This window comes from Aythya ferina, assembly GCF_964211825.1.
Source record: "Aythya ferina genome assembly, chromosome: 7".
NCBI classification, from domain to species: Eukaryota; Metazoa; Chordata; class Aves; order Anseriformes; family Anatidae; genus Aythya; species Aythya ferina.
Genome location: NC_140302.1, coordinates 18,477,089 through 18,501,593, shown reverse-complemented (window position 1 = coordinate 18,501,593; position 24,505 = coordinate 18,477,089). Strand labels below are relative to the sequence as shown.

Here is a 24,505-nt window from a genome sequence, read left to right as displayed (position 1 = left end):
CCTTCACTGGGAATAGCTTCATACCTACCTGATTTAAGGGAGAGTTGCTCTATTGTTTGTGAGGTGCAACGCACCCTGCCCATTTGGTGAGCATTGTGCTGGCAGTGATGTTGCCTAGCCCAAAGCCAACAGCCCTCAGCATTTGGAATGAATATGGGGCACTGATGCTGGCATGTGATTAAGGTGTTGCTTTTGTATTGTCTTGTGATGGAGCATTGCCTGTTGGAGAGTTTTGTACAACACGAGTTGTTGGTAAAAGTTATTGTGGTGAATGAAGCTCCTTGAGGAATAGCTCTTTACACGGCTCTTCTAAAAATCTGAGTAACTTCACAGCACTGACCTTGTGTGCTGTGATCTCCACAGATCTCATAAACAGATTGGAGTGGACTGGGTCGGTGTCTGAATGGGAGATGCTGGTGCAAATCACTTTGGGTGCACAATGGCCTGGACTCGTGAAGAAATACTGAATTGCTGTCAAAGGTCATGTAGCAAAGACAGACCACAGAAGCAGATAAATATGCTACTCCCTTCTGTTTTCTGTTCTCAGAGGAGCTACTTTCTTGTCTTTGAGTGCTGTGAAATAATTACTGGCTGCTATGTGCTTAGCAGAGATTTTCTGACAATCTCAAATATCTCCAGGTGCTTCTCAAAGCTGTTGTCTTGCAGGTACTATGACTACCCAATTTGTCTGGCTGAAATTATGATGAAAGAAGTGCATTGTGCTGTGTCTTGCTAAATTTATTCTGTCTTCTTAACGATCTCTTGCATTCTATAACAGGAAAAGCACTGTAGCCTAATAACTCACATAAGCCATGTCTTACTGGAAAAGAAGGACTTTAAAAAAAAAAAAAAAAAGAGAGGCAATAGATGTATTTGCACGAATTTTTAGTTGTAGATCAGTAATGTAATAAAAGGTGAATGCTTTGTGTTGTTGAGTCTAGCATGATGCTTTGTGAGCTCTTACATTGTTCTCAAGGTACAGAGGCACTCTTTGGACTTTGTGTATGTGGGCTCTGTCTGCCTGAACTTGATTCAAATACTTCTGCATTTGTAAGGCAGTGTGTGCTTAGTTTTGCTTCTCCATTGAATTAAACCAGTTATTAAGCAGCCAGGCTGTGAAGCCTCTGAGAATTTCTCCCCTCATTATTCTTATACCAAGATCTGTGTGTTTATGTGTAGCTATGTACTATATTAACACTGTCTCTGGCATTTTTCTTTTATTAAATTCACTTCGTATAGAAACCAGTTAACTACAGAAGATTTCTTGTTCAAGTATATTTTAACTCTTCTGTGGGAAGCAAAACTTCTCTCTTGCTGTAGAGAGGCTTATAAACTTACCTTCAAAGGGGGAATTGCAAAATCCTTTCCTGGCAATACAAACCTTGGCTCTTACTTAGTGTGTTTTTCAGTGGATCATAAAGCTTTTCTTGGAAAAAGCTAACATCACACTTCCTATCACACTTCCTTTTTAAAAAGTTGCAGTTAAACACATTTTAGCTGACATAACAGCCAGCCTGTGACAGAAGCATACCTGAGGAGCTGCAGTGAAAATGCTTTTTTTTTTTTTTTTTTTTTTTTTTTTTTTTTTTTCTGCGGTATTTGAGCAGGTAGGAACACTTTCCAGACCTCGTGTTTTTGAGAGTACATCAGATGATGGAGGCAGTTGTTCAGGCAGCTGTCTGAGTTCTACCCCTGCAGTGATGCTGTCATGCTGAGAGTCGGATTTCCATGACTGATTTCTTTGCTAACACAGACTGACTTCTTCTGACATATTAGTACCTGTTTACATAGAAGCACGTGCTGAATGTACTCCCACTCAGCAGGTAAACACTCTACTGAGGAGCACTGTAGAAAAATTGTTTGAGAGACTGCTTGACACCAAACACCTCTCTTTTCTCCACGGGAGCACAGGTAAATACTTCAACGCCCCTCTGCCTGTGATCTCTCCTGTTGTTAGGAGGGTCCTTGTGCTTGTCATGACAGCTGAGCCTCGCATCAAACCCCAGTTTTTGCATTAAACCTGCAGACGTTGGGATGTAGGGTATTTCTTTATTGCTACAAGCATCTTGATGTTTGGAGGTGGTGCTTCTGCCCTCACCTGCCTTCCTTCTCCTCATGGGCGCTTGCCACTGCTTCCATCATTTGCCAGCTTCAGGGCTTCCTTCTCACCCCTGTGTTACTGGCAGGAGCACCGCTGACCTCCCCCTTGAGCATGGTACCTGGAAAGCTGGCAGGAAGTGCACTGAGTGCAGCCAGGCCTGGATTAAACCACTGGTCTGGAATTTGGGATTTAATTAGTCTCTTCCCACCCTGCTAGGTGGAACTGGGCAAGTCCCTTCAGTGCTGACACTATCCTTCCTGCTGTCTGTGAAAGAGGGCTGGCACCGCTGACTGAAGCCTAGGAAAGGGCGTTAGGTTTACAGATAAAAGCTGAGGAGCCAGAAGTAATTGTCCTCTGAGATGGCTGTGTTGCAAGAGAGACACTTTGCAGTCAGTTGACTGTGACCTTCTGAAATCCCCGTAAGTGCCCTCTGCACTCATTGTGCTGAGTGCAGGATGAGCAGCTTGTCTTTGCAGGCCTGCTCTTGGGAGCTGAATGCAGGAGCACGCAGCTTCCCAGAAAAATTGACAGCAGAGGAGGAAGAGAGGAAGCTGCTCTCACTCGAGCAGTCGTAACAAAAAAAAGTGAGATCACGCAGTTAGATTCTGTATTGTGCTCGCCTTGGAGTGTGCGTAGCGTGTGTGTGAGGAAAGGAGCAGATGGCTTCTGAGTGGAGCTGAATTATGAAAGGCGAACTGTGGGAAGTGGTTTCTGAAAGGGATTTGGGAGAAGAGGAAAAAGATCTTAAAAATTCAGTAGACATTACAGAAACTAGCAGCAGTTGATACAGCAGAGTTTTATTTTATGTAGTGATACTTCAGAGAAGAAACTCAAAGTTTCAGGTTTCACTGATTGCCTGTAATTATATTCATTTACACACAGTCTCAGTTTTGACTTTTTGTCTGCTTACTGCATGAGAAATCCTTGCTTTGGTGTCTCAGGACCAGAAACTTATAGTTAATTGTTATCATCTGTAGCTGTTGCATTAACCTGAATCCTTAAACCAGCTCTCTGATATTAACACAATCTCTGTCTAGTTTTCATTTGCAGTTCATGTCCACAAGCTGAGCGTCATTTTAGAAAAAGAAAATTTGGTAGAAGGAATGCTGGCACTGTTTAATTGTGTGATAGCCAAATGCATTTAGTCAGTGGTTTGTAGGTATTCGTGATCCTGGAGGTTTTTTTCTTCCCTGGCAAAAGCATGTTTGTTTCTTTGCTTTCTATGAAATGTGTGTCAGCCATGATGCCACACTGAGCTGTATCTGCATATAAATGTATGTGTCGGGGCAGAGTACTACTGAAACCATTGCAGTTCCATAAAGACATGGGTCAAGGCCCTAAACATACTTAACAGTGATTTTCATTATCCAGGGGCTATGCTGTTTATTGAAAGTGATGCTGTCAAGCAAGCTTCTTGCAGAATGATTTTTAAAGCTCTTTGTTTATTATAGGCAATTTCTGTAAATGAGAGAACCAGAAATGCAGGGACTTGTTTGTTTGTTTTTTCTTTTTTCCCCCTGTAACATGTTTTGCGTCATGCATTGATAGGTAGTGAGTGCCTTTGGTTTTGCTTTTTCAGACAGGTCTGTTTCTTTACTTGATGAAATACTTGAAGTGGGTTGGATCTTGTGTTTTCAGCTTTTTTTGAGAGAGAGAAGAACAAAGCCTAGATAAAAAATTGTGCCAGGGAGGCATAAAGTGGTAGAGTATCCTTAAAGTATTTGTACTCCGGATTTTTCAAAGCTGCATTTGGCATTCAAGTTGCTGATTTTCCTTTAAACTCCCCACCCCAGTTTTCTGAAAAGTTATATGTGGCCTTAGATTTGCACTTCTGACTTTAAGTAATTCTGCATAGCCTTTATGCTATTTATGAAGAATTCTTGCTGGCAGAGGAGGGACAAAAAAATCCACTTCATTCTTCAGAAATAGATTTCTGCAAAGAGCAGAGAAGCAAACCTCTTAGGACTGTGGCCTTCTGAGTCAGGAGTCCTCACACCTGGAAACAAAATCCACCTTTGGGATCCATTCAGCTTCTCACAGTCCCAGAAGCAATGGTCTCTCATCTGCCATTAAAACCACATGTTTCTCTTTGCTAGTTTACATTGCTGCTGTTCTAGAAAGTCACCTAAGGAGATTTTTTCATGACAGCCGAAAGACCGTGGATTTTTTTTATTATTATTACAGAGCAATCCCAAATGTGTTTTTATGAGGTTAGTGGCTGAAATTCAGAATTCCATTTTCTGTCAGTTGAGAACTGAATTCTGTTACCCTCAAAGATAAAGGGAAGAATGGGATCATGTACTTGTGGAGGTTTATATTAATTTACAACTCAGTTCTCTCTTTTTTTGTAAATGAGCACTACTTTGATGTTAATGCAAATGAGTGGAAGTAGCCCTTTTATATTTATTTCATATCCTTGAATGCAGGATGTATCAGTTTCCTCATGGACCTGACGACAGGTGGCTTTGTGGATCAGGGAGGGGATTGCCCTCATGCCTGCAAAATTTGGCTTAGCCTTTGTGCTATGTACATGCTGTGTGCTCCTGGCACATTCTTCGAGGGTGCAGCATGTGCATGGTGTTCCTGGAGGCAATACTTGGAGACTGTGTGACTAAACGCACTGCACACACATTATGCACCTGTCAGTGAAACCACAAGTGTGTGCATTTAGTTTGGATATTCACGTCCTTAGATTCTGAGAGCATCTGGAAGCAGGTTTGGATATAGTGTTAACATTAGAACATTTTCAGTATTAAATTTCTATCTTACATTTCAGGTTTTTCAGGAAGCTTGTAGCAAAGAATTGTGACATACATCTTATTTTTTGTATAACTTAAGGATATATCAAAGGTGGGTTTGGAGATGCAGATTTCCAGTGTGCCCAGCTACCCGGAAGGAAAATGTGCATCATTTGGCATATTAGCTAATTACAGTTATCTTAACCATATTTCTCTGGGTTTGTTTGTACCAGTGCTGTGTTTATCCTTCATTGCAACCTTCTTGGATAAGCTTCAGTACGGCCAGGAAGCCAGGCAACACATAATTAAATACCTCCCCCTCACACACACACTTAATTTATCCACAGGATTTTCTGCTGCTCCAGGAGTACCAGATTTCTGCCTGCCTGAGGATGCAAACAGAGGTGGGTGACAGCCAGTAGACGGGAAGATTGCAGAACAGGTGATATATGGGGAAAAAATCCTTGAGATGCTATTCTTAGCTCAGGTGCACTTGTTATTGTATAGTTTTGGAGTCACAGCATTGAACCGAGCAGATGCTGAGGGCTGAGTTCTGAGTGCCGTGCAGCCTCAAGGCTAGCTCAGGAAAGAGGTGATCTCAAGTGGCAAGGCCAGTCCAGGAGGCATTTCAGCAACAGAAGTAGCAGGCTTGATCATAAGGGGAAGTGAGAACGCAGGATGAACATTAGGAACACCTCCGCATACCTGAGATCACGGCTCCTGGGGATGCTGAGCCCCGTGAGCGTGGTTGAAGCTGGCCTGATTCATGAGGCGGGTGAGGAAACGAGTCTGGGAAGGAGAGGTCGTGTGCAGCAGAAGGATGTACGCTCACTGGCAGGCAGGCGTGGATGTTTTTTCCTTGACCTTCTGTTAGTCATGGAAATCTTTTTGCAACGAAATAATTGACCTTTCTGCAGGTGGAGCTTTATACGAGCTATTACATTAATAGATAAGTTTCTGTAGAGCTGGCAAGGGTGGACGTTAAGAGCTTGCTCCACGTCACACCACAAATCTGTGTAGAAGCTGGTTATTTTTTTTCTGAACAACAGTTTTCTGAGCCAGTGTATTAGTCTTTCATAGAATCACAGAATGGCTGGAAGGGACCTTAATGACCATCTGGTTCCAACCCCTTGCCATGGGCAGGGACACCTCCTACCAGTACAGGCTGCTCCAAGCCCCATCCAGCCTGGCCTTGAGGACTAGGCCTTAGTTTCTTCTGTACTTAGTTACTAGGAAAATAAGAAGTGACTTAGAAGAATGACATGCCATGCTGTCCCTTTTTATTTTCAAGCTATTTCAGGATAGCTTTTCAGCCTGTACCAGGACTCCTTTCAGAGGTGGCTACCAAGTTTGATCTGTTGTGTATAATCTCCCGTGTAGACTTCTGCTTCCCCGTGGGGGGATGTTGACCTCTCTTAAACAGAGGTAAAGATGCTTGCCGGAAACCAGAGCCAGATACATATCTCACGTGTATCTTCTAGAATTTGAGGAGTAGCTGTACTGAATAAAAAGTTGTAATTCCCACAGTTTACTGCTGTCTTTCCAGGGCAGATGTAAGTAGGCGTGTCTGTAAATTCTCCAAGGCCCCACGGGAATGTTGATATCAGATTTGACTATACAGCCCATGGAAATTGTCAGTCTGCAATATTTTGTTTAGCTTTTCTTTCTTCTTCCTAAATTATAGTTTAAATCCCACGACCTCGTTGTTCAGAATTAGGGATTGGCACTGAATTCTTAAAGGAAATACGAGATCATCCTTTTCCTAGGAACTGGAGACAGGAGCCCCCCAAAAAAGTCAATTGATTTACTTTTTTTTTCCCTTTAAAGTGCTCAAGGGAACAGCATTTTAACATAGATTGATAGCTTTTCCATAATGGAAAGCTTCAGAACAGGAAACTTAGTCAGTTCTGACTGGATGCACAAAACCCATACCAGTTGTGAGGTTTCTTTACTGGCAGTTGTCTGCCTGCCTATTTCTGATAACTATTCCCAACCAGTAGATGCCAGACGAATAGGTTTCTGGATTGATCAGCTTGAAAAATCACTACATTTTTACTCAGCAAGTAGCTACATTGACGGTTTTTGGTTTCAGTTTTTATGCACAACAGTGGAAATTTCTGATTGACTCCAGAGAATAGGAAATACAGGGGCTCTCCCCTACCTCCCAGTTTCCAGTCCTCTGTAGCTATGTTTACTGTAATGTGAATGGCAGAAAGCACATTATTTGGGTAAAGATTGCAAGGCAGGCTTGTAGTCAACCAAGTGAAACGTTCACTAATTTTTGCATCTTAATTTCTATGAGCTGATGAATATAACAGCAGTTAAATAGATTTATAACACATGAAATCCTGTGCAACTTCCCTTTTGGCTGCAGACAAGCATCAGGCACTGTAGAGCCACTGGAGTTACTGAAACATCCACAGGAAGAAATGTTGAAGTGACCCCCTAAATAGGATGCTCTGTTTTCAGATACCCAGGTTAGGATACTCGGGAAAAGAGAAGCACAGCTACTGAGTACCTGTAAGCTTTAAACCAAAGCTGTTTTAGGTTAAGCACTTAAAAGGGGAGTGTTAGGGTACATCACAGAAACATTTACCAGTTAGGGCCACTGGGTACTTCCAGTGTTACGTTGTGCTTAAACTAATGCAAGGTACCCTCTTCCATTACAGTTGGGAATAGAACAGAACTGGTTCTCTTCTGTGATTAATATGAAAACCTTGTTTATTGGGCTTACATTGTGTCAAGTTATCAAGTAAAAAATCATTATCATCATACAATAATAATAGATGCTGGCTTACATGGAAGAGAGAAAGGCATGCTGGAGTACAGATTTGTATTTTAAAATCTATTCTAGTTGAATTTTTTATGACGTAAAGTAGAACATAAAATAAAAATATATTTATGTCCTTCTAGGCATTGCTAATAAAGGACTGATTGTCCTTTAAACTGAAGTCTGCAGCACCTTCCACCACCAAACCCTTTCCCACAGTCAGGTTGAGAATGCCTTGTTTTATTTTAATGACTTCTTTGAAGTTTTTGATGTTGAAGGCCAGCAGGGATGGTCACATCTGACTTGCAATGACCTCTGTTACAGCACTAACCAGATGCAATGTACGTTAAGCTTGTAACTCTTGGTAAGAAGATGAGCTTTAGCCAAGCCTCCAGCCTTGAGTTGAAGACAAAGGGGTAGATCTTCCAGTTTAGTTGGTAGTTTGTTTCCATGCCAACCACCATCACAGTTTACAGAAACCATACCTGCCTTGTATTTTCTATGTTTTTAATTCTGAGTTTATCTGTCTCTATCTCCTAGTAGCTAGTTGTTGGTGCCTCCTTCTCTATTAATTGAAACAGGCTTTAAATTGTGCTCTTGGACCTATTGGTTGTTGCAAGCCAGTTAGGTTTCTCTTTTTAGAGAAACTTACAGATAAAGTTCTTAAATCCCTCCAGTAGGGTGTTTCCCGCAGCCTTAAAAATGCTTGGGGGCAGGAAAATAAATCCTTTTCTGCCCCCTCTCTTTCTATTTGAAAGGAAAGATTGGGATGCTGGAGTTGCGTATGCAAGAGTCTCAATTACAAGGCAAGCCACACTTATTTCCTGTTAGTGTTTTGTTGCTGCTTCTGCTGTACTCTCTTAGTTCTCCAGCACATTACTTTGACAGTGTTGTGTTTCAGTGGGAAAACCAATCCCTCCTTGCTCTAACACAGCGGCGAATTGCGTTGATCTGGTCCTTAAACTCAGTTCCGGTTCTCATCTCCAGTTCTTACTTCACTGCAACGTCCTAAATCCTTCAGTGTACAGGAGCTTTATGGGTCGAAGCCTGTATAACTGCAGTTGCAGTTTGGTGTCACTGACTTGCTGAAAGTAAAACACAGTTTGAGTTCTTTTTTTCCCTCCCCAAATCAATTTCAGTTGCTCAGTGGCAGTCACACTCTTCATTTTTACCATCCTGCAAAGGTTTGTGTCACCTGTAAATGTAGCTGCCAGTGACTTTTCTACATTTTTTATTAATTTCCACATGATGATTGAAAATATTGACTGATGCCTGGCGTGGGACCAGTAGGAAGATCTTTATTTGATTGTATATTAACAAAGCCAACTTCAGATTTGCCAGGAGGCATCTCTTAACCATTTAGCATGTTTTCTGTTAGTATTGCTTTTAATTTTTAGAAGGAAAATCACATAATGTAAAGCAGTTGTAAACTTCTACTTGGTAAAGTAACCTGCCTTCAAAAAAATTCATAGATTTAAAGAAAGAAGCGGGGATCATTTGGTAACATCTCTTCTCACCTTCCTTCTCTGATGTCAGTTATGCTTGTGACTAGCGAGTGTCCCTTTCTGTCACTTGGATGCAGAATGACGTCTTATGCTAACTCAGAGCTTTGCTGTCTTGTGCCCTTTACAAAGGGTCATCAGGCACTGCAGAAGGCTTCTCACAAAATCGTGATCTGAACTGAATGGTTTTAATGAATACTAATCCAGGCAGACTTAACAGTAAGGTAAGAGTTTCATAAACACCTTGGACTGAATTGCTCCTCTTCTTATGGAGATATTTTTTCTCTTGAACAGAATTGTTTCTATTAATCTACCGTGGAAAATACTTCTAATAACATATGGCTTCCTTACAGCTCTTGTCAAATGGAATCCTGTTAGTTCATGCTGGTAATTGGAGAAGGCACTGTTCTGTTCCTGTCTCCAAATACTTGCATGTTTCTAGGGATAGCAACTAGTTAATGTAAAGACTGCAAAAAGAAAAAAAAGATACTTTGCTGTGCGCTGGGCAGCATCTGACCTTAGACTGCTGTAACTTGTGGGGTGCGCTAGAGGCAGGAGCACTCTACCATTGCAGGCATAATAAAGGTAGGAGTTTCAGTGGGCTAAAATAGGCTACTAGGGAATGTTAATAGGAGATGATAGGCTGGCAAAAAAATAGATGGGGAGAGCACATTTCCAGCAAGACAGCCTTCCCTCCCTTAAAGTGTCCATAGTTTACATGGGAAATTGGTACGTGTCCTCAGTGGTAGGGCTGTGTTGTCCCACTCTGAGTTTTGGTTCCCACTCTTTTGCGTCCATGTCCTGCTGTTGTTTTTTTTAAATCCCTTTGTCTATAAACCTGTTTCTTTCTGAATGCAAATACAGCAAAGATCATGAATCAGTGCTGTTGCTCCTGGGTATATGAACATTTTCACAGCCCTCTCTGTGTCAGGATTGGTATCAGCTGCTTATTGTCAGAAGGCGTTCCTTGTTGTAGTCCTCAGTTCTGCCCCTGAACTGCCAGCAATCCCCCTGCTGTCCTCACCCTCCTGCCAGAGCTGTATTTAGGTCTCTGGGATTATTCAGGCATTCAGGATGCCAGGGAAGCTTTCCTCATATGTGTCTCCAAGTTACTGCATGACTGTAACTCTTGCTTGTGTTTGCATGGTGTAAGCCTGAGTTCACTGAGACCCTGAGGCTACCATGACACTAAATACTTAAATAAAATAAAAATGTAGTGAAGCCACTGGAAGCTTGTGCTGCTGTGAGGTGAGTAGAACCGGTGAGAGTGAAATGCCCAGGCAAGTTGTCTGGCATTGCAAGATGGCCCCAGCACCCTCTGGGAGCAGCACAGATGCAGTCAGCTGCTGGGGAAGGGGCTCAAAGCATGCTGTGCCATCATCAAAGCGTGCAGTGTTTTTGCTCGGCTTTGGTCTGATCTGTTTTGGGTCACTGACTAATGTGGAGAGAGCAGAAGTATGTATTGAATGTGCTAGGCGTGCTCTCCAGATACAAATATTTGCTTTCAAGAGCTCCGATATCTGGGTCTGAGTGTTTTGGCAACTTTGTTGGTTTCAGTGTGACCTTTGCAATATAAGCCCATCTGTAAAAACAGCTAGAAGATAGCTATCCATTAGGAAAAGCCCTTAAAGATTTCCCTTTGACCTCTCCCTAACTCTAGTTGCTGCTCTACTCTACAGCTGCTCCTTTAAGGGAATTGCTTTAAAAGTGCTGTTCCCCAGGCCCTAACCCAACCAAACCCAGATGTGTTTTCCCTGTCTGCCTCTGAAATGCACTCTTACTGTTCATCCTCTGCTAGCAAAGGTCTTGCCGTGCCTTTCTACTCGTGTCTACCACCGATGAGTCAGCTGCAGGCTCTGGTGCCCCTGCAAAGCCCACCAGGATGGTGTGGGGTAACCAACTGGAACACAAAAAGTCAATCACTGAAGGACCTGAAGACTCGCTTCAGTCTTGCTGCCTGTAGTAAACCTGGCTGAGGCACGCAGACAAGTCTCCATGGATTACAGGGTGAAGGAAAGCAGACGAGATAAACTGATTTCATGGCCCTGCTGTTTTTCAGTTCATTTATTAACACAAATAACTTGAAGTCTGAAGTTCTGGTTTATAACCAGAACTTTTGGAGGTGTTCAGTGCAGAGCGCTGACCCCACGTCTGTTGCATCTTCTCTGTTAAAATCTTGTGCAATATTTAGGTGGGTTTCAGCTGTTGCTAGGTTTGAATCTGATCTCATTTGTTTATTTATTTATTTATGGGAGAAGTTCTGAGGAAGCTCTTGCAGTTCCTCTTTATTACAAAGTTCTGTTTTTTACTTTTTCCTTAGATTTCTCAAATGGTTGTGAAAGTGTCTTAACTAGTTCCTGCATGTGTAGTTATGTTGGGCAGAACTTGTGTGCAATCCGCTATTCTGAACTCAGCATGGTTTTCTGAGGCCAAAAAGCAGAACAAGGAGCCAAAACTGTAGATGTGAGGGGAAATAAAACCATTCAGGAAGCTCAATATGCCCTTTAGTTGTTTGGCCTTTTCATTTCATGTTCAATCACTAGATTTTCTCTAGTGTGAAGTGCTTTTTGTGTGTGTGTGTTTTTTTTTTCCTTTAGTCTTTTAACGCTTTTTGGGGAAAAAAATCTGCAGACTGTATTGTTGTATCTCACTCTTGTTTGGTAGGTGCATTAGTGACACCCACAGCCCTTGGAAGGCACCATTATAGTGCTCTGCAGAAGTGTAATTTTACTGTGGCAGTGACAAACACTTGAACTGGGCACAGGCAGCAGCCAAAAGTCAGCTCCTACCCGCTGGTGCAGCTATCTTTCTGCCTGCCGCATGCAAGTGTGGGGTTTTATGTGGTGTTTGTTCATGCTCAGGAGAGAGTTTGAACACTGGTGCTAATTTCATTAAAAATAGATACAAACCCCTCACTTTCTAACACTGTGAGACACACACAGGCTGGGAGAAACATCTGCTACATCAGAGTGTGTTAGCTCCTTCAGTGACTGCTGCAGCTCCCTCCTGCCTTGTTTGTTTGGAAACTGTCTCAGGTAGCATGGGCCCTGCAGTGCTGCACAAACTGGGGAGCAGGGCGGCTTTGCACAAGCATGGCCATGCAAATTCACAGATAAGAAACAGTGATACTTACCATCTCCTTATCTCCTCTTTCCTTCCTTACCCTTGTGCCATCCAAATTACTTCTTCCTTCCCTTTACCCCCCCCCCTTTGGATTTGGACATGGGTAACATTGCATCCATCAGCTGTAAGCCCCTCTCCCGCTGCACTGGGGTAGTTCTGGGGTCAGCAGCCAAAAAGCTGAAGAGATGCTTGTGGGCAACTCCTGCACTGCTCTGCAAGGCTGTGCAGACTCTCAGGTGAAAATATACTCAGCTAAAGATGCAAGGTATGTTGCCCGTGGATCATGAATGTCCTGTCCTAACCTGTGGCCAGGAAGGACCAGAAATGCTTCTCTTACTGAGGACGTATCTGCTGCAGAGAAATGACTGACCTTGCTGTCATTATTTTACTGATCAGGTGATAACTTTTTGTACTTCACGCTTCAGTTCACAGTACTTTTAATTTTTTTTTCTTATTTCCTCATCACCAACTAAACATCAAAGAAGTTCTGATTGGCAGCTTGGAAATTTGCGTAAGGTCTGAAAAGGAGATTTATAGGAAACAAGCAGATGGTCTACGAGAGAATTTCCCCAGGAGGTTGCAGTTATTTAAAAATGGGAGAAACTAAATAGACTGTACAAAATTTGACTGTAAAATTAACTGGCCAGCCAGCAGCTAAGTACTTAACCAAAACAATTCAACTTGGCCCCTAGCTTAAGCATGTAATGAAGTGATGTGTCTCTGAGCTGACACTGCACACGTTATTTCAAGTTTCACCTACTAAGTGCGCATGAATGAAGGATGATTGTGCTCTGCATAGCTCTTGTTGGGGTGAGGCATCTCTTGCGTCTCTTTTCACGGTGGCAACATCACTCTTCAGGCATGCAGGAGAATGCGACGAAATGCTCCTCAGTTTAAATGAAATGTAAAGTGCCCCCAGATGCTGTGGTGCATGGGTGACATACAGAAATTGGGGGGTTTGTGTATGGGTGTGTGTTCTTAAATGGAAGATGAGATTTTTAGTTAAATGAAATTATGGGTTCAGGGAAAAAAAAGTGTTCATTATTCTTCAAAAGGTTAAGAAAACTATATTTTTTTTAATTTATCTCTCTGTGATAAAGTACCCTTTTGGGCAGGAAGATAGGGTAGAATTCTCTCATGCTACATTTTAAATTGAAATACCCAACTGAGAGAACTGTCTGGAATAATAAACAGCATTTAATTACTCTTACGTTCATCTGTCTGTGTTCTGGTTTGTCTCTCCCAGAACTGTACTCCTAGCAGCCAGTGCTGTGGGAGCAGCCCTGTGGGCCATGTGCAGACAGCTCTGGGATAGTCCTTTGGCATAACGCTGGTGCACTGGGTGATTAAACTGCATTTCTCTTCCAGCTTGCCATGTTTGCACAGTTCTTTGTAATGGTAGTAAGATACCAATTAAGTTTAGAAACCGACCTTCATAACCTTTGACCTAACCTCCTGGAGTACTTAGAGGAAGAGGGCAAATATTCAAGGGATTATGTGAAGAAAAAAAAAAAAAAAAGCAAATTCTTTACTAAGCCTGGGTGATGTATACTTCCTTCTATACAAAGCCCGACAACTGTATGTTTATGACAGATTTTTTTTCCCTCCCCTCCAGTAATCCCATTAGCCCCAGTAAGTCAGAGCCTCTGAAAAACAATCTCAGAACTCAGTGGAAAACAATCTCAGAGATCAACTCCAGCTTCCATGTCGTAAGCGCAGATATTAAAGAAAACATCTAGAGAGTGAAATCATGACGGTGCAGATGCCCAGGCTTAGCGAAGGCAGAAATTTTGCTTGCAAAGTCCTTGTTAGCACTGGTGCTAGGAGAACCAAATCCAGGTATTGCTCTGCATGCACGCAGGAGTCTGCAAGGCTGGCCCTGAGTGGGAGGGGGATTCTGTTGTTTAACTGTAAAGGGTATGAAAATAGATGGGTTTTGAACCCTGCCATTGATAGAGTTAGTCTTGCAGTTGGATGTTTAATGCTTGCTAAAGTATATGAGATCAAGTCAAATATATAGAAACAAACGTAATATGTCCTGTTTCAAAGCTAGGAAGTGTATTGCACTCAGAATTATTAATTTCAGTTGTTTGTTTCACTGTTTGTTTGTCTTAATTTCACTGTATTCACTTAATTTGTAGTGCAGGCTTTGAGAATGCCATATGACTATGTTTTCCCTAGCAAGGTGTATTTTTTTGGCTTCCTTTGCAGAAACAGAAGATCTCTCTATAAAGTAGCTTTCCTGTACCTGTCGTATTCATCAGCTTACTTACCTGGTAGTACGTAAGGTACAGGACTGGATTCATGCACGGACACTGCCTTCTGACTTGGGCAGCCCTGCTAATTCTTTGGAAGCTTCTTGGTTCCCTTTTTATAAAATAGTGATGGAGGACCTGGAGGAGACAGTTATGGCCCCAGCTTTTAGGTGTTTAAAACCTTAGCCTCCTTGAGGTTTATCTGGAGAATTTTGATAAGTATTTTCATAACCTTTGTTACGGATTTGGTAAATTTTTACGTGGGTTTGATTTTGCACAGGACTTTTCCGTTTTAAAAAGGGATATTCTACCTGGGGGAAGGAAGAAAGAGAGAGTTAAAGGGAAAAATCCTCACCTCACTGTTAGAGGAGGTGAAAGAAGAGTCCCTTTAAAGTGAATAACCAGTCACAACTGAGCACTAGGTGACTCTTGAGTGCGTTGAGTATCATTTTCTCTTTGGCCCTTCTCAGTTGTCTTCAGCCTCGGTCTCTCACTTTCTGCCTAACTTGTACCTGGGGCACTGAGAGAAAGCAAGGACTGCCTTGAGTTTCAGTATGACCTGAGAGGTGTCTGTGACCTGAGAGTTACGTCCCAAATGAACAGCCATGGTGCAGGGGTTAGGAAGTTGCAAGTACTCTCTCGCTGTAAATAATGCATTAAACCTGCATGCCCTTTACAGGAAGCTAAACATTTGTGAGAGCCTTGACAGTTGCGTTTGGATGGCTCTGTCGTTTGGATTGCAGCAGGTAACTGATAAACAGATGCCAGATAACTTGTGTATCTAACAGAAATCAAAACAAAACAGTTCTGATAAATAGTACAGAACCTGCAAGTGGCATTTATTGATATTTGCCTGTTGCAGTAACTGCACTCACAAATAAAGTACTTGCAAATTAGTCCTGTATTTGTTCACTCTTTGGAAGAATATCTGAAAGTAAGTGATTTTGGTAGTCAGTTTGCAAAGTTGTAGTAGATGGTGGAATTTATTGCTCAGGAGAAGAACCATGTGAATTTATACCCCATATTCTTCCACCCACTAACTTCCCCTGACCTCTTTTCTCTGTATACAGCCAACTGAACTCGCCAGCTAGAGCAAGTATTTATTTTTCATCTTCTTTTTGTTGTATTGTTTTCTGACTTGTCCCACTCTGTCTGTCTTCAGTGTTCATCTTTATATGGCTTCTCCTATTCCCTTAGGAATAAGAAAAAGTCATTTCAAAAGAACTGACTGGTATTGTACAGTCCAGAGATGTGGCCCTGTGCTTATTGTTCTTTCTTTCACTTCTACCTACATGGACTTGTAATATTTAAAAAGAAAAGAAATCACCAGATTTATTGGTTTCACTAAGTAAAGGAAAGAAACTGGATCTGGGAGAGGCTCCATGCTCTTTGAACACAGGGAAAACTGCTATGCTTCATAGCACAAAAATTGTTAGGGATTGCTTTTGGGAAGGGGGAAGAGGTGGACATCAGCTGCAGCAAGGAATGGAGCGTGTTCATGGGAGCTCTCATGCATTATTCATCACAGGCTCCTTTCACTTGATCAGCTGGAGGATGTAGTTAGTCTAGTTCGAGCTCCACTAGTATTATATTTAGGGGGCTTAAACAAGCCCGGGCAAGCACAGTACCAACTCCTTCTCTTCATCTGCAGGCAAATGTAGGGCAGTCAGCAGCTTTGCTTACACAGCTCCATCTCTTTAGTCTGCCTAACAGGAGTCATGCAATCAGGGGAAGCTACACTGAGGATGCACACATGCATTCGTGCTGGAAAATGAAGCTTCAGGTAGGCGAATGCCTTGTCAGCAGAGTATTGTGGCTTGCAGTTTGTTGTAGGGATGCTGTTAAACCTTGCGGAATAAATATGTATGTTAGGGCAGCCGGTTGAAAGGCTGCTGTAGAGGCTTCTCATTAGAGCGCTACATGAGCGATCCCTTGTAGTGTGGTACTTTGTTCAGTCCTAATTGTGAAGCTGCGTTTTGTTGTTATTATTAAGCACCTTTCTTTCATGCACACTAGCATTCTTCTGAAGGTGCTGGTTATTAAAAGTAGAGCGGTAGCTTGCTGTTGTTTTTTTGTTGTTGTTGTTGTTTTTTGTTTTTCTTCTGCTGATGGTTTTGGTCTTTTTTTTTCTTTTAAACTCAATTTTTAATTGTACTGGTATTAGCACTTTTATTTGGGGGGAGGTAACCATAAGAGATTCTGCTAAAACACAGCTGGGTGTGATAAGCCTTAAGCTTCAATTGTGTCCTTTCAGAGTGTGTGCATTTGAATGGCTGCAGTATTTACTACTTTTTTTTTCTTTCTTTTTTTTTTTTTTTTCTGAATAAAGATGTTCGGAAATGGTGGCTTGCATTCTCAAAAGCTTGTCTATATTTTCTAATGATATCAGTTCTAAAAGAAGTCTGTATTCCTTCTCCGTACATGCTTTGTATATTTAGATCATCATGGCTCAAGCAACACCACTAGTTCAGTTTAGACAAAGAAGGGGATTTTGCAAAACCTTATGGAACAATAACAAAGGGTCTTTGTTCGGTTCTGTGAGCATTATTTGCTCTGTAACGTGTGGGTTTGTGCATGTGTGAGAAAGGGAAGAATGCAAACGCGTAATGTCGTTTGGCAAGAATGTTCAAATGTTTTTTGCTTTGTGTGTCTTAAGTATGGATGCTGCTTCTGGCAGTGAACTGCACGGGTGCATGTGCATGTGTCCTGCATGCCTGCCTTCCCTGTTGAGGGGGGTGGTTTGCTTTGGGGGGGAGGCTTTTCATTGTTTTTGTTGTTCATGTTGTTTCGGTTTTTGTTTTTTGAGAGAGAGAGGGGTGGGCTGCTGAAAACTCCAAACTTGAGAGTGCAAAGATTGAGTCCTTGCTGGACAACTAGGGTGAAATGCTGTGCTGTGCAGACAAGCTGCTTTCTTTTAAAAATGGTAGCTTTAAGTCTGATTCAGTGTTTAGTAAATAAGTATTACTAGTGGAAGCAGAAATTGTCAGCTTTAAGTGAAATCCCCCAGGAGGAGATTAATGATCACATGCTTTTGGTGAAGCTTAAATGTACACTGCCTGGCAGTATGTTTTCTTTCAAGATTACTTGATCACCTAAATAGAACTTGTGTGTACACAAGAATGTGGTATTTAGTGACTTCTCTGTTTTCCTTTTGCTAGCAACTAGGAGTGACTGTATTTTGTCACACACTACCACCTGTGGTTTTGTGGGGTGGGGCACATCAGTACTTTTGAGAGTCCTAAATAACTTGAAATCTTCAGTTTTTAAAAACTTTCAGCTCCTTTGCACTTACTATGTTAAAGGTCCTTAAATTATATGCTGTGCATACAGCGAGAATTGATCCATCACTTGAATTATGCAGATGTTTCTGTATTTTTGTAAGGTAAGGAGAAGGACAGTCTAATGCTCTTTTGAAAATAGACTGTGAAAACTTCCAATGTGTAAGGTCCTTGCTTCATGGAAACTCACTACCAGGGCTCTTTTTCTGATTTCCTGAGACTTCGGAGGTTCCAGGCGTTCAATTACTTGATTGAGGTCAGTGGAATGAAGAGATAGGTTTGGGGTTCTGTTATTTAAACTTTAAGGTTTTGTTTTTACATTACTAGCATATTTTCCTGCTGCACTACTTGGTTAAACCTGTAGTGTAGAGCCCTGTTGTCTGCCATCAGGGGATAGAGAAGGAAGTTATTTCTGCACTTTCATATTTAATGCACTGGGATAATGTGTTGATAGTTCCTAAAAGCATCTCTGTGTTGTTCTTTTTCAACTATCAACATTCAGGTTTTGCATAATTTTTATTTTTTTAATTATCAGATACTGATTTAATACTGTCACTTTAGAACAAAATGGCAATTACAGCCTTACTGGTAAAGAGAGGACTCAAGCATGCTCATCTCTGGTGTAAACCAGTTTGGGCCCAGACAGGAGAATTATCTTTGACATGCCATTTGAAGGCACTCAGGCTTCTGCCTGTGCTGCAGAAATTTCTCAGAATCCTTGTGCAGCTGAGGCATAAGGAACCTAGATGGACTATGACACTGCAGATCGCAAAATCTCATTCCTGAGGAGAGGAGGTTGCTTTATTTAGGTGCTTGCAATTTTCTAATTGACTCATTAATAGTAATAATAATGAAATAAGGAATTGTCCCATGTCTGGATCAAAATGACTGCAAAGGTTCACAAAGATTTGCTCCATTATCAAAGAATGAGGAAAATATTCGGACTGAGCAAGAGTACTTCAGGCATTACTTACAATCCAGGAAGGTGAGAGCTTGCACTGAACAAAAAAGTTAACTAATGAATAAGGTGGAAAAAGGGTTTAACTCCAGTTTTTGCTAATTCTTTAATGGATCATGGTGAAGAGTTGGAATCAAACCAGAAAGGGAAACATGATACTCTGTATTGAGACTGAGGTGAGGAGGAAACCTTAAGATTTTGCTGGATAAAACTCCATATCAGTTTTATTTCCAATCTCAGCATGTCTATGTAATGGAATATAATGATTCCTACTGCTACAGTAAGAAATACAGTGAAAATATACAAAATTTGGCAGCAGCAAGAAACAACACAAACTAAAATGAAAAGTATGCTTATGTTGGTATTAAAGTAGTGAACGTAAGAGGTGTTATTAACTAGTTCTGTCATAAAAAGGCAACATCTTATTGTAATAGCATCTAAATTAAACATTTGCAGCTATGATTTCCTTGGGAAAAGTGGGAAAAACAGATAAGGCCAAGTGTGGAGTGGCCTCTTTTGTTGGACCTATCAAGCAGTGAAGAAACGTTGTTTTTATATTTCTCAGCTGACAAGGAATCTTAAAGGTAGATGAACAGATGTACATTTGTTGCCATTTCATTGGTTTTTTTTTTTGTTAATTTTAAAAGACATGAAGAATAAGCTTAGATTGAAAATGAAGTTTTCAGCAGTGCAAAATGAAACAGCTTCTTCCTTCTGAAGTGCTGGGGCTGCAGGTGGGAGGCTTCTTTGCACAGGGTTAGTAAGAGTAGGGACAGAGGCTGCTTGTCCCAAGCAACACTTCCCCAGACTTCTGTGTCTCATTGTCTTAAATGCTTACTACAACCACAGGATGTGCTGATACCATGAAAACAGAGCAGTGAGGAATGAAACCATGTCAATCCTTTTCCTCCTTTCCAAGCTTGAAAGCCTTGGAGATTTGTTAGGAACTGTGAATCTGTGTTTCTTGTTTGTGAAGGACATGAGTGTGTGTTTCTGGTTCAGAGTAGCGTATATTGTCCTAAGGTCAAAGGGTGTTGTGGTCTGGCCATCCCCATGACCACTAGGAAAATAAATCATACTCAACCCAGACTGGCTCTCCTCTTCTTACTGGTGCAGTGGATTTAGTCCAAGACATCAGTAGAAGGATGCTGATGTCTTCATATGGTTACTGTTGTAGGAGGAGTGGTTTCAATAACAGCAACATTTTACTGTGTTCTCAGGAAGAATTGCTAGCAGTTGAGGGAAAGGTGGGCATGTGGCATGACAGTGACGGGACTAGAGGTCCTGGTGGAGAAGATTTTTATAGTAGATACCCCACTTGATTGTCATCTAATGGTGGCATACGGTGGTAGAACTTGGTGAACAGTAGAGTGAGCTGTCAGTGATTGCCACAGCAGGATGGGAATGACTGCAATGTGGGCAGAGGTTACAGTAGGATACTGACCATGTGCACATGGTTGTCTGACCACACCTTTCACCTCGGTGGACTGACTGCAAGTCAGGGCTTGACTGCTGATGCAAGCAAACTCCAGTCCAAAAGCTGTGGAAGCATATCACTGCAGAGCTTTGCCTAGCCACGTAGTCTCTGAGCAAGTCCTGGGCACAGTGCGCAGTGATATGCTATCTTGGTGGCACAGCTCTGGTTTGCTCTGACGTTATTTGTGCATTCCTATTAAAGTAACGGCAGAATTAAGAGGTAGGAGGTAAAGTAGTGTTCTGATGCTTTGCAAGGTTTTGTGTTCAATAAATGGTAATGTGGCGTTGCAGTTGTGCCGTGGAGCTCCCCAGCCTTGCATTTACCTCACAGTGAAGTTTAGAGACCAGTCTTGTGGTGAGGTGACTGTATACCAGCATGGCATCCAAGCTTAAAGCTAGCAGAAAGACATTGCAACACGGTTGGCAAATGTTGGTGTAGGGATGTTTACGACTTTTGGTTCAGATCCAAAATCATGAAGACAGATAGGCCAGTTGGAGCTGCAAACCTTTCCAAGTCAGACCACCTCTATGTCAAACTTTCGGAGCTTTGGCCATTGTGCCTTTCCTGTGTTTCTGGAGGAGTTTTTGTGAAGCTAGTGAACACTGGCTTGAAAGGCACTGAGAAAATTGGAGGTCAGGAAGGAACTGACAGCAGCAGCTATTGCAGTTTGGGATTTGGGGAATGCATTTTTGTTTTATCTTCCTGCAGTGGAGAGCACAGTCCTCTATAGGATTGTCCCAGGGTATTTTTATCTAAGGGGGTCTCTGCACCACATGTATCTAAGTCACTGCTGGTGGCATTTATTTTCCTACTTGCTTCCTGTTATACATTGTTGGTTTTCTGATTTCTCTATTGGTTTTTGTTTATTTTGTTTTTTATCCTAAGGGCCTAAATTCCATTGCTGGACAGATTTGTCTCCCATATGGGAGGAGAGAATAGTGTTCTCTTGAATCCTTCAGGACTAAATGTATATCTCATGAATGATGATTATTCCAGAGAACTGACGCAAAGAACAAAATTGTCCCTTATGTTCACAATAGAAGGAATCCTGAAGTTGTCAACAAAGTTGAAATCACAGATAGAATTGAGAACATAACTGCTGTACCAGGTTGGGCCAAAGCATTTTTTGTCAGTATGCAAAGTAGGTGCTTGGAGACCAGAATAAAAGCAGGCATATAATTATGTAATATGTCTAAAAGTAGTTATATCATCAAGCATATGCTTTTCCCCAGAAAGTTCTCCCGGCCTCCACTGATTTATAGCTCAAGGACTTTTCTGTATTCGTATTTAATAGTTCTTACTAGATTCCTCTTCCACTAATATCTCCAACAGGTTTTTGGACCCAAATAAAATGTTGAGAATCCACAGCCACATGGGGCAAAGGGTCCCACCATTAAATACAGATTGTACAAAAAATTGTCTCTCTTGTTCTGAATAGCTCATTTCATTGGCTGCCTCCTGGGAGAAAAGCGTGGTAGTTTCCTAGTTGTTTTCTCCATGACTGTCATGATTCTCTGTGTGCTTATCACATGCAGCCTCTCAGTTATCACTTTTCCATGTTGAAGAGCCCCAGTCTCTCTAGTCATTTCTTCAGTGGAAAACATTCACACATTTAGTCACCCCATTACCCATTTCGTATCCTTTTCAGTCTTACTAACTCTTGTTTGATTTCTGTGGGATTAGAATGGCACGTGGTATTTAAGGTGATATTTCTGAAGAACATGGGGATTCCCTGTTTTATTTTCCATCCTTTCCTTAATAATTACAAATACTTGTGGAGGTTTTTTGATTTTTTTGTTTTGTTTGTTTGTTTTTGTTAATTTGATCACTGCTAAGCACTCAGCTGATGTTTCTCTAAAATTTATTCTAGAACCTGAAGATTGTATTCCTAAGTTCCTGGACCCCAGCCTCGAATATGTAAAATTCAAACCGTCACTTCACATTTATCCATCCTGCGTTTCATCTGCTGTTTTAGCAACTGCTAAAATTGTTGTTTATATTTCTGCACCTTGTCTTTGTTAAAGACAGGAAGCTCTACAGGAAGACAACTTTGAAACCTCAGTATCTTGCTTTTCAGACTGTTTTGTATTAAGTAGCATGGGCCCTGGCATGGATACCTGTGGCACTCTACTTGGTGACTCCCTTTTGCTATGAAAACTTTGTTTTCTTTATTTGTAGTAAAACAACAACAACCATAACAACCAACACCTCTCCATTTACTTTAGTCCATTATTTGCCTTTCCTTTTATCTGTGGTAGCATAGAAAACCCAGAACTAGTCAACCTACATTACCTGGATTACAGAAAGAATTTGACAAAATTTCAACCCTAAATATCCTGAAGTCTATGTGTTTATTGAGGTGCTTTCAAGGGAAGTGGGGAAGGATCCTAAACTATTTAATTTGTGAAAATATCTTTCTTTTACAAAAGCAGTAATGTATAAGATTTATTCACTAGGTTGCTGGTGCTTTACTCACTGATCTTGTGCAGTATAGAGGTTGGCCTTCCTACTTTATATTTTCCTCAGTACCTCCTGGGACCTTTGCTAGAAACAAGTATGGCTAAAACAGTTTTAAGCAGGAGGCTTGAGGAATATTCTGACTTGGTACAAAACTTGTCTTTTCTGTACAAGTGCCTTTCCTTCTCAAACTAGGGTTGTTTTTGCTGGGGTATCACTGTAGAGCTATCTAACACTGTGCTTCTTTATAAATATTAAACCTTGGCATCAGTCATGGCAAGGTAATTCATATTGCTGTTGATTTATCAATAAATATTTTTTTTTTACCTTATATGTTTTTAAGTTTTCCATATATTTCTTTGGACTTCTAAGAGCTGAACTGGGCTGTCAGTATGGTCCTTGCTTGTGCCACCTCCAGTTTCTGGTGGCATTTAGAGTCCCTGTGGTGTTTATAGCAAGACTTCAGTTAAAGTAGCTTTTGGGAACATGTACTTTCCCTCTTAAAGCATTATTTTTTGGTACTTTGGAGTGATATTGGCACTGAAGATAACTCATATGTCTCATTTTACTAGGTACTGTAGATATGTAGGTAAAGACCACCTTTGTTCTCAAAACTTCCAATCTAAAAAAGTGAGTCCACAGGGCAAGAGAAGAAAGTTTTGCTTGCTCCATTTTACATCCAAGGAACTAAATTATAAATTGAAATGGCTTGCCCAAGGAGCATACAAAAACAGTGATGAAACCACGAACTGAAAGTGCGTCTCCCAACACAACAATCAGCGATATATCTGTGACTGCTTCTTTCACGGAAACTTCAGAGTGTTTTCAGTTGGGCCATTTCCTTCTGAGGCCTGAACTCTTTAAGCAGAGGAGATGCTAGGAGTACCTGGAAATGGAGGAAAAGGCTTATCTCTGGGTTTGTTTTGTTCTTCTGTTAAAAGCTTTCTGTTAAATGGTCGTATGTGATTACTGTAATTCTCAAAGCTTTGGTACAGATGGTATATTGATTTCTGAGTGGCATCAGTGGATTTTAACTACACCTAGTAAAGGCATCCTGACACTAACTAGTATTGGTGATTCCAATTAGCACAAGTTGTCGTCTCTTCATGATGATTACTCAGCTATACTGCCTTCTGGCAACACTTTTTTTTTTTCAAGAGTTAGATGTGTCTCCCTGGTTTGAAAGAAGGGTGTCTAGCAGTATCCTTTTTAAAAGATAATAATGTGGTGTGACAGAGTTGTCTTTCTCTCTCATACACATCATGACCATAAGTGTTGTAGCTACCAAACCATATCTTTTGAGCTTGTTAATAATGCTTTGAGGGCCATGTTGAATCTTTCTTTCTGAGATGTCTGAGATGCATCAAAAGGACTACAGAGGTTTTAGAAGAGTAGAAAGCCTATCAACTACGATAGAAATCAGTCAGCCCCAGTGGGGAAACTCTACTTGACAATGTTAGAAGAGCATTTGGAGAAGAACAAAGATAGTCAAAACTATTCAGTTGAAGCTACAGAACAGGCCTCAACTTTGCAAAGTTACTATAGTGTTGATTTCCGGAGGAAAAACAAGACCAGGGGAAAAAAAAAACAAACAAACAAACAAAAAAAAAACAACAAAGGAACACCCTTCTTTCTGGCCTTTTAAAACCATAAACCTGTAAGGAACAGAGAATTTCAGATTATGTTGTTCTTGCCTCTACCTCTCCTTTTTGATGTCTTTTTGTGGCTTGTTCTCCTTCCCTTTCATGTCTTTTCTTGATGTGTTTTTAACATCAGCATTTAATTTTTGTTAAATATCACTTCTGGATATGTTGTTTTCACTTACGGATTCTTTTCATTTGTTGCT

General features: G+C 41.2%; 1 protein-coding gene across 6 annotated transcripts in view; it reads left to right on the top strand.

The window, feature by feature from the left end:
• Nucleotides 1-24,505, top strand: part of MARCHF8 (membrane associated ring-CH-type finger 8) — a 94,058-nt gene that overhangs the window by 25,654 nt on the left and 43,899 nt on the right. Inside the window, exon 1 of one of the 6 annotated variants that reach the window (XM_084526083.1) lies at nucleotides 5,189-5,243. The exons of 3 other annotated variants lie outside the window; for them this stretch is intronic. In XM_084526083.1, coding sequence (XP_084382209.1) covers nucleotides 5,232-5,243 — 12 coding nt within the window. In that variant the 5' untranslated portion in view covers nucleotides 5,189-5,231. Of the gene's footprint in view, nucleotides 1-5,188; nucleotides 5,244-16,128; nucleotides 16,273-17,522; nucleotides 17,872-24,505 lie in introns of those variants that run through there. 2 more of the 6 variants (XM_084526085.1, XM_084526082.1) reach the window with 2 other exon arrangements.